A 14,505-nucleotide genomic window follows, 5' to 3' on the forward strand; every position below is an offset into this window, starting at 1 on the left:
TGTTTTTAGAGGAAAGTCAAGGAAGCTGGGTGAGGAAGGGTGGAAGGTGGCTGAAAACAGAAGTCACCTGGTCTACTTCAATTACAGACTGTTCCCATTTCAACTGCTGCTCTCTGGGAGGGGAGAAAGCGAAGAGAGATTGATTTATTTAGTCACTTTCAATTTTTTTTAAATTTCTACCAAGAATTATAAAAATCCTATATTCTGTGCATTTTAACCAAATATCTGGTCCTGATAGCAAAAGGGAGACTGTCTCTTTAAGTGTTGACCTAATTATTCTGCAGTTCCAGAGAGTTGTGAAACATTTGTGGGAAGGATTGGCTATTTTTTTAAAGCCACCAGCCAACACCCTCCGACCAATTTAGCGTTGCTTAAACAAGAATAGACTGAGAAGCAGGGTTGTACATTGAAACAAAAAGCTTAGACTCTTAGGATTTTTAAAAAACTGTATTCTTTTTTAAAAAACCTTCCCATTAAGGGAACCATACATTAAGTGATTGCCAAACTTTTTTTTTTGTAATTTAATTCCTTTTCCAGCTGAAGTTTCAAGAGTCTTCCATGTTAGAAAGGTCTCCAAAACCACATAGAAAACTCAAGAAGTTTATTGAGCGCCATCTGCTGGTTTTATTTTAATAGACCAAATAGGTGGTGCATGGAAATCTTTAAGAATTTTGCATATATCTTAGTGTAACAAAGTTATGAAGCGGGAAGACAGTATGAATTTTGATTATTGTTAGCAGCTCTATCTACAGTGATTGTTTTGTGGTAGCCTTGGGAAAGGTGTGCATTGGGCTGGCATATAGACATAGGTGATTTTGAATGAAGAAGGCTGGTTATAGGGATTTCATTGGCCCATGTCTTTGTCTGGCGAAAGATTAGCCTGACTGAAATTAAAGGTAACTTTATATGTCAAATATTTTCTAACATTGAAATCAACCGGTCTCTGTATATGGAATGATTTTAGTTTATGCCAAAAGCCAATACATTTCTCTGTGGATTTCTGTTCATGTTACTTGAGCTACTTTGAGGCATCTTAAAGAAAGCTTTATAAAGGACTTTGCTGGCCAGTCTGGAGAGCTGATTTTATTCTGAGAGGCATGCAGAGTATCAGAATATTTTTTCCATTTACTGGAGAGACCACCTATCCCTTTGCCAGGTCTTCCTCTTTGTAGCAAACTTTCCCTTTGGTGCTTCTTTTTATAATTGGATTGTCTTACTTGCTAAAATATAAGCTCTACTAAAGCTGTGTGGGCCAGGGGCCTTGCCTGTCTCTTTCACGTTCATTCCCTTGTTCTTAACAGCTCTTGACACGTTTGATCAATAAATAGTGCATGAAAATTTCCTTTTGCTGACCACAGGAGTTATCGGTGATTACTTTTTATATCTATGTCTGTTACATGACTGATACTGTTCTTATCCTTAAGCATGTTTTTTTCTACATCACTACCCTGTGTGGTGGCAAATGCTCTGTCAGTGAGCAGCATGTTGCATTTAAGAACTAGTGGCTGCTAAATAATACTGAATATCTGTGTATGTGTGGACATGTGCACACGCACTCTTAAACACTTTGTAGTTGTGTTAATTGCCTGGAAAAAGCAAGCAGCTCTGAGAACCATACAGGCTGCTTTGAAGGGATGTTAAAAAAACAAAAGTACTGAGCATCCTTGTCCTCTGGTTTGGGATTTTTTTTTTTTTTTCTGATGGGCATTCTGCTTTCTAGCCTGATGACAACATCATCACACATTTCTGTCAGATCTTACGTTTCAGGTGCTCACGTTGCCACAACTGTGCCTTATCACTTTGCCTTCTATTTTCCCAGGACACTTCTGTGGATTGGGCAGCACAGATGTAGCTCAAGTGTCTTCCTGTAACTGAAGTTGTCGTATTCTCCTTTGAGTGAATTCCAGTGTGAGGAAGGCCAAGGAGTGGCACTCCAGGGTGCTCACGAAGATAAGAGCACAAGAAGATTGATAGTTCTTTGACGTTTGCTGGTCCTATGTGGCGTTTCGTTAGCTCCATTATATCCAGTTTAAAACCACTCAGATCTGACACCTGGGTCCTGGCTGATCTGGGGTTCAGTTTGTAGCCTTGCCCCTCTGCCTGTGCGTCATGCCTGGACTGGACACTCACTGTGACTGTAGTCTGTCTCACACAGAAGATGAAGTCAGGAGAGAGTGAATTCATGATCCTCTGGCTCCTTCCAGAGGAGACCTGTGCTAAGCCTCCTCCCCTGACTTTTGCTAAGTGGTGTCCAGTGCCTCCCCTAGTTTCTACAGGACTTGATCCTTGCCTTTTATTTTACTTTATTTTTTAAGATTTTATTTATTGATTTTATAGAGAGAGAAGGGCATGGGAGCAAGAAGTATCAACTGACAGTTGCTTCACTTTAGTTGTTCATTGATTACTTGTCACTTGTGCCTGGACCAGGCAAGCCGAGGGTTTTGAACCAGAGACCTTAGTGTTCCAGGTCAATGCTTTATCCACTGCGCCACCACAGGTCAGGCAGTCCTTGCCTTTTATACAGCTGCAGTTACTGCTTTGTGGATCTCTTTCTCTCTTAAAAGACAGCCCCAAGAGGGCAAGAACTGTCTTGCCTTTTAACCTCAGTGTCTACTCTAGTACCTCAGCTAGGTGCTCAGCCAGTGTCCAGTTGAGTGAAGGAGATGGTAAGCAAGACAGACTTAGTCTTGTGCTTCTTTGTAACATTGTAAGTTTTCTTTTCTAAAAATGGATGATATGTTTGGGTTCAGTTTAACCAACATTAATTGGCACTTGCTGTGTATCAGGCCCTTTGAAGACATGTTGCGTGCGCAGAGACGAGCTAGACACGGCCTTCCCTGGCCTCACTGTGCCTGGCTAAGCTTTTGAAATGTGTTCCTGCCCGAAGTGCTCTGTCCTGACCTTGAGCTGCATTGGCCGAGCCATTTCCACAGGAGCTTTCTTACTCAAAGCCTGAGGGCAGAGCTGGGGCCTCCATCTTCTCTGCACCTAGAGATGCTGGTGTTTGTAATAATTACTGCACTTTGGGCGTTCTATGCACATGTCTGTCCAGAAGTATTTCTAGTACCTGGTTGATGCCGGAGATAAAATAGATTAAACAAAAGGCACTGCATGCTTGTTTAGCATGAATTGACAAGCAACTTAAGGTTATGATAATGGGAACGAACACAGTAGTATTGGGCCATTAAACAGGGTCCTGAGTTAGGGGATATTTTATTGCTTCATATTCATTTTGAAATATCCCCTAATTTTTATGAGCAGTATATTTACTTGATGGACTGGAATAAAAATTTTATACTACCAGTAAGAAATAATGAAATAATAGAGTAAATAATACTAAAGGAAATGTTTCAAGTAATAAAATATTTTAAGGCTGATTTATTTATCGATGTTAATGTTTAACAATTTTCAAATATTTATATTTTTAAAATTATCCTAATTGATAGCAGTCTTATATATGCCTATATATATTTGGTAGCAATAAATCATTTGAAAGGTTTTTAACTGTTATTAACTCAGTCTAGCTTTCTACCTAATTAGTGCAGATTAATAGTTATTCTTTGCCAGATTATATCTCCTCCTGAGGCTTTTGAAGTTACTGAGGGTATTACCAAGATGGTTAAAATAAAGAGAAATATGAAATCTTTTAGATGATGGGAAGTTAACTGGATTGTGACACTAGGGAGTGACATTTATTTTGGTTTAGCAAATGCGCTCTCCGGAAGACTTAAAATGAGAAATTACTAAGTTTTTGGCTGCAGAGGGCCTAATTGTGGCTGCAATTAACAAAGAGAAATAAATGTAAGTCTCAATCTTTCTCAGTGGCATTTGATATGGGTTCCTCTTGGGTTCAAAGGATCCTATTTCTGGGGTTGAGGCATGGGAATAGATGAATGGTATGTTGTGAAAAGACCCATTTAAAGGCTGGAATAAAATGAAACAGTTCTTGAGTTTGCTGCTTTTCTGTCTTCAAGTCTCTCCTCCAATGCCGGTTTTAAAAACCATTCCTGTTAATGCCGCAAGCCCTTTATTCCCTGCCCGGTTAGTGTCACTGGTCCTCTGTGCTCTGGCCGGTTTTCCTGGTCCATCTGTTTTTCCCAGATCAGCCCCTTCTCCCTCCCCTCCCCTGTGGCATACCGGGCTTGAGCTCTTGGCACTCTGTTGCCACGGGAAACCCAGCACTTCCCGACCTTTTCTGACAGGCTGTCCTGCTGACTACCTGTTGGACATAAAATATCTACAATTTTCCATCCTACTGGTGTGGGAAACTAGGCATTTAAAGATTATTTTCCTCTTTCTCACAAATCATTTCCATGCTCCCCACCCATTTTCCTTAGTAAGAAGCCACCTGCTATGTTCCTGTCGCTTTGTGTGGACTCTCGTCCTGTTTCTGTCCAGGCCTCACCCGATCACTAACAGATGTCATCAGGTTTTCAATGGAATGCCTTACCTGCTTTTTTATTTCTTTTTAGATCATCTTGCTGCCACAGCAGTTTAAACTTTTGTTACCTTACACCATGTTTTTGTAATATTTTCCCAAATTTTTCCTTGTCTCCTCTTTTTCTTTGTTAGGATACTGCTGTGAGATAAACCTTTCTAGAACATTTGCTGCTTTTCACAGATCATTCATTCTCCACTCTCCCCCCCCCCCTCTTTTCTCTCAGTACATATCACAGAAGTGGTTTTTTTTCCTTGCCTACTTGGGTGGGTTCAAGTATGAATCCTTATTTTTTAAAAATTGGAAAACATGAAGTATATTAAAATGGGTCTCAGCCAATGTCTTGAAATAAGTGCTATTAAAATTCGGTGGCCAAGTAGCAGGATACAAAATTAATATTCAGAAATCGGTGGCATTTTTATATACCAATAATGAATTAGCAGAAAAGGAAATAAGAAAATAGTCCCTTTTATTATAGCAACAAAAAAAAAAAAGGTATGTGGGAATAAACGTACGGAAGTAAAAGGCCTGTGTTCAAAAAATTGTAAGATACTGAGGAAAGAAATTGAGGAAGATACAAACAAGTAGAAGCATATACCATATTGATGGATAGGAAAAATTAACATCATTAAGATGTCCATACTGCCCAAAGCAATCTACAGATTCAGTGCAATTCCTGTTAAAATACCAATGACATATCTCACAGATCTAGAACAAATATTCCAAAAATTTATCTGGAACCACAAAAGACCTCGCATAGCCTTAGCAATCGTGAGAAAAAAACAAAGAAAATTGAAGATATTATACTACCTGATATCAAACTATGCATAGGCTGTAGTAATCAAAACAGCATGGTATTGGCATAAGAACGGTCATATAGATCAGTGGCACAGGATAGAGAGCACAGAAATAAACCCATGCCTTTGTTAGTGTTTGACAGGAGACAAGAACACACAGTGGGGTAAAGACAGTCTCTTCAATAAATCTGTTGGGAAAATTGGACAGATAAATGCAAACTACGAAGCTAGACCACCAACTTACACCACATACAAGAGTAAACTCGAAACAGATTAGAAATTTAAATGTAAGTCACAAAACTATAAAGATCCTACAGGAAAAACTTAGGCAGTAACATTTGATAAATTTTTGTAGCATTATTTTTTGCCAATGTAGCTCCTTGGGCAAGTGAAACAAAGGAAAACATTTACAAATGTGACTACATCAAACTAAAAAAATTTGTTACAACAAAAGAAACAATCAAAATGAAAAAACCCACTGAATGAGAGAATATATTTACCAATGATGCATCTAATAAGGGCTTAAATTCCAAAATGGAGAAAGAATTTACACTACTTGACACCCAGCGATACAGATAACCCAATTAAAAAATGGGCAAAGGACCTGAATAGACACTCCTCCAAAGAAGACATACAGATGGTCAATAGACATGTTAATAAATGCTCAACATCACTATTAATCAGAAAGATACAAATTAATAATCTCACGCTTGTCAGAATGGCTCTCATCAATAAATCAACAACAAGTGCTGGTGATGGTGTGGAGAAAAGGGAACCCTCCTGCACTGCTGGTGGGAATACAGACTGTGCAGCCACTGTGGAAAACAGTATGGAGATTCTTCAAGAAATTAAAAATAGAACTGCTTTATGACCCAGCATCCCACATCTGGGAATATATCCAAAGAAACCAGAACACTAATTTGAAACAATATATGCACCCTTATGTTCATATAAGTGGGAACTTTTTTCCACTAATTTATAAGTATGTATAAAGGTGATGGTAGTACTATTAATACAGTATTCCTACTATATAAATAAGTTAGAGATGGGAAAACTGAGACCCTAGCTACCATTTAAAACCCTGTTTTTATTGTCAATTAAATGGCAATGGATGGCATTTAGGACGACAGTGCTATATTTTGGGGATCGCCTGTACTTACAAAATGGGGCTTAGTATAGATTTTTTTTTCTATTGGTTCTGTGTTATCTGTCAGCAAAACTAATTAAGACCCTGAAAAAATTGCCAGGTTCAAGGGTACGTTTCTGATTAATGAAGAAACACGGAAAATAACTTGGTAAAATAGCCTTCTGTTTCTTGAGTTTAGATTATTGGAGAAGTACAGACATAGATAGATGGCTTCTCTTCTGGGGTTGGATCAAACTAAAATTTTAATGAAGAATATCTTGAAAATTGCCCTTGTTAATAAATTTATCTGTTGTAGTTGGAAGCATGCTGGACTTGTTAATTGGGCGGTCAGATTGATTGATTCTGTGGGGCTGATCTTTCCTTAGGGCACCCCTCAAGAGGGGTGTAATGAAAGCAACCACGTCAGCAAAAATTCTTCCTTAGATCTGTTTTCCATTTCTATTTTTTTAATCACCACTCCACTTGCCTAATCTTTCAAGGCGATCTTAAGTAATGCTGGGTGCCTGGTAGTACAGCAGTAAAATCGCAGTCACGTGGTAGAAATGCAGAGTAAGAATTTCTGTTGTTTGCTCTCAGTGATTTTATCAGAATGCAGAGAATATGTCTCCAAGGAAAACAGGTACTTTAATTCCAAGTGCTTTTGGAATTTAATTTCAAGTGAGTGTGAAGCTATTGAGACTTTTCTGTGTTTCATTTTAATTCATAGTTTGGGTAATTTGACTTACTGTAAAAAAGAGAAACTATTAAACAGAGCTATGAAAGCAATTTGAAACTTACTTTGGTCTTGGGGATGAAAAGGGAGGTTGATATTGAGAGCGTTATTAAAAGGACCGCAGCTGCCTATTAGCCCTCTCCCCTGTCTCTGGTTAAAAGGCCCCAGAGAGGAAATGCTTGATTTAGAAAAGGGAGATATGGCCTGGGCCATTTGGCTAAGTGGTAGAGTGTCAGCCCCATGAGTAGATGCCCTGGGTTTGATTCCTGGTCAGGGCACACAGGAGAAGTGACCATCTGCTTCTCCACTCCTAACCCTTCTCTTTCTCTCTTTTTCTCTCTCTCTTGCCCTCTCTCTTTCCCTCCGCAGCCAAGGCTTGATTAGTTTGAGCACATTGGCCCCAGGTGCTGAGTATGGCTCCTTGGAGCCTCTACCTAAGGTGCTAAAAATAGCTCAGTTGCAAGCATGGCCCAAGACGGGACTAGCTGGGTGGATCCTGGTGCTTGAAGGAGTCTGTCTATCTCCCCTCCTCTCACTTGGAAAAAAAGAAAAATAATAATTAAAGGGAGATATATTCCTAGAATTCCAGGTTAGATATCTAATTGAAAAAAAACTTATGTGAATTCCGCATTGTAAATAATTTCAGTTTGAGGGCCGTACAGCCTCTGTAGCAGCCACTCAGCTCTACTGTGGCTTGCCCATTTTAAGGCAAAAGTAGCCACAGTGTGTAAACAAACGAGTGTGGCTGTGTTTCAATAAAACTTTATTCACACTGAAATTTGAATGTTATTTAATGTTCATGTTAAATATATTTCTCTTTTGATATTTTCCCCCATTCAAAATGTAGAATCCTTTCTTAGCTGTGCACCATGCATAAACATGCAGAGGGCTGGATTTGGCCCATGGTCATAATCAGTCAACCTGGGTTCATCGTTGACACCTTTTTTCAGGTTACGGTGGTATTTCAGTACCTTGAGAAATTGGCTCTTCTCAAGCTGCAGATGTTTTAGCTGATTGTGGTTTAGCATGCTGAAGGATATTAGACATATTACCAGCCTAAGCTTTCCAACAACGTTTCTGAGAAAGGGACTTACACATGTCTAAAGTATAACTTCAGTCGCTGAGGTCTGATGTTCCTTGCATTAGGGTGCTTTGGAACTTTCCAGTCCGGCATTTAAGGTAAGTTATAGCTTATGTGTAGTATTCTGACTTCTTACATGCTCCATTAAACAGGTTTGAGCACCTACCACATACAGGCTTATTGGAGCATTTCTGTTAATTGACTTGGTGCTAAGTAGGATGTCAAGACTGTGTGTTTGCAGCGTTTGGTTAAACACTGCCTGCCTCTGCGTTATGCTATGGGGCTTAGTAAGTGGTGACCACAGGGTGGCATGGTTCCCTTGTTGGCATGGCTGTCCTGTTGCTAAAGTGGGAAGGGAAGAACATTCTGTGAGTAATGAGAATTGTCTCCTACTTCATGCTAACATGGCGCAGCTTCCTCTAACTTGGTTTTCCCTTTGTGTATTATTAAAATTCACACCTTACTGGACCTCATTACTTCAAACCTCAGTGGCTTTCAAATCTTTTGTTTATGATTTTAACATGGATTATCTCATGTTTATGATTGGGAGAATGGTAGCGAGGACTGTATTTCATACAATATGTTTAATTCAGCCACTGACCTCAATCTAAAAAATTAACCTGTAAAACTGCTAAAAGAGTAGTTCTAAGTAGTTGTTATCGTGGGCAAAGACACAGGTCCAAGATTGTCTGGTTTCAAGGGTTTAGTGGGTAAGAAAGAGTAGGGATTCCAGATGACCAGGAAACACAAACTGTAAGAAGTGTGACCCTCTTGTCCTAATAGAGATTAAGAATATCATAAAACTGAAGATGTTCTGAGAGTTTTTATATACAGGGTGTGGCAAAAATAAGTTTATAGTTTGTACGGGAAATAATACAATACTTAATAAATAATAGCACAAGAATAAACTGTCTTGCATGCTCACCACTGTAAACCTACTTCTGCCCGACCATATGTTAGCTGTCTTCATTAATATAGTCCAGGAAACAGGTTCAGAGGATGACAAAGTCCTTGGAGTGGAAGTCCAGGTTGGTCTGAGGCTCTAGCCTATGCTCTTTGCTCTCTGCCATTTCCAGCTCAGCTCTGTCAGAGCCCCCCCCCCCCAACTGGAGGATGGGTGGACTTGGCAGTGATTTTCTAGGATGTAGAATTCAGAGAATCCTTTCTGCATATTCCTGCAAAAACCGCTGGATCACAGGTGTTAAGGGCATTCTGAATGTAGGCTGTAACTCATCGGTCTACCTCCTCATCCTCTGCGTCACCCCCGCTCCCCATTCATCAAGTAAATGTATTCTCTATTATATTGTTAGTTTACTTGTTTGTCCAACTACCTGCAATAAAATGTAACCTTTACGAGAACACAAATCTTATTTTTAGGTCATTTTATCTTCTCAGTGTCTAGAATATCTCCTAGTATAGCAGTGTTTAATCCGTGTTTATATTTGTATAAACCGGGAACAGGGCACGGTTTATGCGATACATTGGCATTTTCCTTATGTTTGATGTTTTGTGAAGAGGGACTCTCAAGAGGAACCTTACTAACGCAGCCTTGCTCCATCTTTCTGTCCCCTAGGGCGATTGTGTTGTTACTGTACTGCTCGCTGAAGAGGACAAGGTTGAGGATGATGTAGTGTTTTACTTGGTATTTTCGGGTTCTACCCTCCATCACTGTGCAAGTACCCGGAAGGTCAGCTCCGATACGTTGGAGACCATTTCTCCTGGTGAGTATGTGAATGGAGCCTTTACTTTTGTTCTGCATTCATTGTGTGGAGTGATGAGTAGAATGAATCAGGGCAGTAGAACTACAGTGACATCATTACTTTTATTTTATTTATTTATTTTTCCTGTATTTTTCCGAAGTTAGAAGCGAGGAGGCAGAGAGACTTCTGCATTTGCCCAACCGGGACCCACCCAGCACGTCCACCAGGGGGTGATGCTCTGCCCATCTGGGGCGTCGCTTCCATGCAACTGGCGCCATTCCAGTGCCTGAGGCGGAGGCCTCGGAGCCATCATCAGCGCCTGGGACAGCTTTGCTCCAATGGAGCCTTGGCTGCGGGAGGGGAAGAGAGAGACAGAGAGGAGGAGGTGGGGGGAGAAACTAATGCGCTGAAGAAGTGGAGAAGCAGATGGCGCTTCTCCTGTGTGCCCTGGCTGGGAATCGAACCTGGGACTTCCATATGCCGGGCCGACGCTCTACCACTGAGCCAACCGGCCAGGGAGACATCTGTCCTTTTAAATTCATTTTAAAATGAAATACTTTGTCTATTTCTTGCATGCTCCACAAATATCTGAACTTAACTAGAAATAAATGGAATCAAAGGGTGTCACAAATTGAAGATAGAAATCATGCTCAGCCTAAGTATTAGTTTACAGGAATGTTGAGATTTGGGGGAAACTAATGCGCATGCAGAAGATCAAAGCCCTCGTGGGGTTTCTGCAGCGTGACTGTGTATTTATTTGATTCTGAGCATCAGTGGCGAAGGCAAAGGTGAAACAACCTGTAATGCATTCCGCAGTATCCTTGGAGGGAAGACTTAAAATAAAAGCCAGACTTCTCCCCAAATGAACAAATGATAGTTCATGGTGGAACAAGTACTTTTTCATTGTTGCACTTAACAGACTTAAAAGGGAAATGCTTACTTAATAAATTTTTTCTACAAAGTCATTACGTAGCTGTGTCCATGGAAGTGTCTGGTAAAGTGAAGACTGTTTCTTGACTGGCAGCATCTGACAGGAGGCTGATTTATGTGTGGAGACGAACTGCTCTCCTTATTGATCTTTTGTTGAAGTTCAGAATTGCCCAGTTTTCATAAAAATATAAAAGCAGGCACATTTAGGGGAAACTCCTTAAAAGTTTTGCTAGCTGAACTGTTTTTCTTTAGAGAATAAAATGGGTTTGATTTTTTTTTTAATGCAGCGAGAGGAGAGGAGGCAGAGAGATAGACTCCTGCATGTGCCCCCACCAGGATCTACCTGGCATGTGCACAAGGGAGTGATGCTCTGCCCATCTGGGATGTTGCTCCGTTGCTCAGCAACCGAGTTCTTTTTAGTGACTGAGGCAGAGGCCATGGAGCCATCCTCAGCACCTGGGGCCAACTCACTGCAATTGAGCCCTGATGGGGAATCGAACCTAGGACTTCCACACGCTGGGCTGACACTCTACCACTGAGCCAACCGGCCAGGTCCAAAATGTGTTTAATTTGTATTGAAACATTTCTTTGCTAGTGTGCTAGTGTTTTTATGTACACTGGTTCTACTTTACTGAAATAGATGGTGTTAAAAATTCTTCAGTATCTGGTCTTGCCAGCATTGGATCACATTGCCAGTTTTTTGTCCCTGTGCCGTTTTATGTAAATTAACTTCACGTCTGATACCTACCAAATCCTGGAAATTATACCACGTTCAGGAACTGAGATTATGACAGTTGAAATCTGTATTTATCCTTCTACTAGGAGAAATGATTTTTAAAAATACAGGGTTTAAAGATTTTTGACAGTTCTGTGAATATCCCCCCCCCCCCCCCCCGCAAATATTTAGGGATAGGAAATTTAACAAAGACTTCAGGATAGATACCAATTCCTTTTCTGAGGAGTATTAAGTATCCTTCTTTGTAACTTAAAGCTACAGCCAGCCTGCTTCCTGGGCTGTGGACCACGTCAGGGAGGCTGAGCTGGAGGTTGAGGCCCCTCTCTTGCAGGAGTCTATGCTCTCGCCATCGCGGAACATTCACTTTGTGGGGCGAAGGGGAGGATGAGGACTTCAGTTTGGTAGAATCTGGGCTCTGATCAGGAAAAGAATGGCTGTAACTTTAATAAAATTATTCTTTCCTGAATTATAAACACTTTAGGAGTGGAAGTTTGGGGAATGGGAGTGTGTGTTTGTGTGTGGAGAGAGAGAGAGAGTAAGAAAGCGTCCTCTACAAGGTGAATGCAAGTGGATTATAAGAGGAAGGACAAATCTCATAGATGTAGCCCTGTGCCCAGCTGTGACCCTCAGTCACAAGTGCCGGCAGAGTCCAGCCTCTTGGTGGAGGGGATATGCCCAGAGCCCCATTGCTTTCCCCGGCGAGGTACTTTCTTAGGGGGCTGCAGGCAGTTCTCTGGCTTTACCAGCCCACTGTACTGGTGTGGCAGCTGTACCTGGTCCCTGGGTCCTGTCTCCAGCCTGCCTTCCTGAGCTCCAGTTCCCGTGTCTTCCTTACCTTTGGTTCTGACACCTCTTTACTGTGTCTCGGTGCCCTGTCTTTTCCAGTAGTATCTGTTTCTGGGTGTCCTGTTTGTACTTGGGGACTCCTGTCCCCTTGTCCTGCTGACCCCTGCCCCTGGGACTGGATCTTGTACTCTGCTGCTTTCCTCTCAGATGATCCAGACCCTCAGAAATCACTCCTGACCCATTTGCCTGGGGCCTGGAGTCCTTCTCCTTCATTTTCTATTGATCAACTCTCCTCCCCCTAAAGTACGATCTTACCCACTTCCCCTGTTCTCTGTCACTCTAGGGCCTAATTACTTGTCCCCGTTGTCCCCCAGTTGGCCTAAACATGCTGCTATGACATGCCTGATCACAGCAGAGGTGACAAAGGATGCGAGTCCTTGAAAGACCCTCCGTACGAGCAAGCCCAGCAAAGAGTGAGGCAGCACGTTACTGTGTGCCTTGGACGTGTCCCAGTGAGGTCCCTCGTTGGTGAAGGGGAAGCTCTGGACGATGTAAGCCAGGGAGATTTCTGAGCGGACTCGGGCGCAGGTGTCGTGTGCAACATGTTTCTCTTCACTTGCTTTTTAAACTGCTGCCCTGCTACAGTAACGTGTGAAAGGGGAGGGGAGGGGCATTTTGGGGGCTAAGTTAGTTTTGAATGTCTTGTTCATATCATGGAATTAATACCGTAAGTCTGTTTTTATGGACGTCTCAGACTTGGTCCTTGCCTTCCTTCAGGTCTTGACCCAACATCACTTTATCAGTGAGGCCTCGCCTGTCCTTCCTGTAAATAAATACACAACTACCCTATCTGTATTCTCTGTCGCCTTCTCTGCTCTGTTTTTCTCCATACGCTTAGTGACTTTTAACACATTATATATTTCATTTATCTTATTTTCTACCTGCCTCTATCCAAGTTCCGCCTTCTCGAGTGCATGGATTTTGTCTATCCTGTTCTCGGGCGTATGCGAAGAAGGCTTGTTCTAGGAACCCCTGCCTCACCAGGGGATGGTTTCCACTGTCCAGGTCCATTGTGGTTCTCAGAAGCCACTTGTCTAGAAAGGCGTGCATGTGCGACACACAGACACACACACACTTATGTGCACGCACTCTTTCTTTTCAGAAATGCAAGAGGAGTCCCTCCCGTCTTGAATTGGATTGTTGGCTTGGGCAGGAGTCTGTGCCCTCCTTCCAGAGCTGCCTCGGATGACTGTGTCAGTCAGCCACATTGATAGCCTCAGATTTCCTGTCTGCCGAGGGCAGTGTCAGATTAGCCAAGACCCTTCACGAAAGTCTGTGCGCAGCTGCTGCTGCGGAGCGGGTGCCTCTGCGTGCTTTGTGTTCACGTGTGGGACCAGTTCCTGGTCATTTTGGCCGACTACGGGGAGCACTGTGTCTTGTGCTTGCTTTGAATGTCATGTTTCATGCAGACTACTGGCTCTGACTTTTCTTTGAGTTTTCTGTGTGTTTTGCTGTCTATGTTTTGTTAATATTTTAGTTTTTAGTAAAGCCAGATTGACCTCTCAAAGGCAGCTACTTCTTTTTTTTTAATTTTTAATTTTTTGTATTTTTCTGAAGTTGGAAACGGCAGCTACTTCTTGATATTAGTCTGTAACTTTTTTTTTTCTTGTATTTTTCTGAAGCCGGAAACGGGGAGAGACTGACAGACTCCCACATGCACCCGATCAGGATCCACCCGGCACACCCACCAGGGGGCCACACTCTGCCCACCAGGGGGCGATGCTCTTTTGCAACCAGAGCCACTCTAGCGCCTGGGGCAGAGGCCGAGGAGCCATCCCCAGCGCCCGGGCCATCTTTGCTCCAATGGAGCCTTGGCTGCAGGAGGGGAAGAGAGAGACAGAGAGGAAGGAAAGGGGGAGGGGTGGAGAAGCAGATGGGCGCTTCTCCTGTGTGCCCTGGCCGGGAATCGAACCCAGGACTTCTGAACGCCAGGCCGACGCTCTACCACTGAGCCAATCGGCCAGGGCCTAGTCTGTAACTTTTTATTTGGAGGGAAGAATGAGACATTTCTAAATTACCTCCTTAAAAAAACCTCTTTGACGCCAGATATTGAAATTATTATTCTATTTTCTCACTGTTTTGCTTGTTTTCTAGTGAGAAGCTTATAATGAATTTGTG

At 42.1% G+C, this 14,505-nt stretch overlaps 1 protein-coding gene across 14 annotated transcripts in view; it reads left to right on the plus strand.

Moving 5' to 3' along the window:
* AKAP13 (A-kinase anchoring protein 13) overlaps positions 1 to 14,505 on the plus strand; it is a 287,475-nt gene that overhangs the window by 108,852 nt on the left and 164,118 nt on the right. For all 14 annotated transcript variants that reach the window (XM_066239247.1, XM_066239251.1, XM_066239252.1 and 11 more), the window contains exon 3: positions 9,749 to 9,896. In XM_066239247.1, the coding sequence (XP_066095344.1) occupies positions 9,749 to 9,896 (148 nt within the window). The remainder of the gene's footprint in view (positions 1 to 9,748; positions 9,897 to 14,505) is intronic.

The sequence above is a fragment of the Saccopteryx bilineata genome, chromosome 7, assembly GCF_036850765.1.
Source record: "Saccopteryx bilineata isolate mSacBil1 chromosome 7, mSacBil1_pri_phased_curated, whole genome shotgun sequence".
Classification (NCBI taxonomy): domain Eukaryota; kingdom Metazoa; phylum Chordata; class Mammalia; order Chiroptera; family Emballonuridae; genus Saccopteryx; species Saccopteryx bilineata.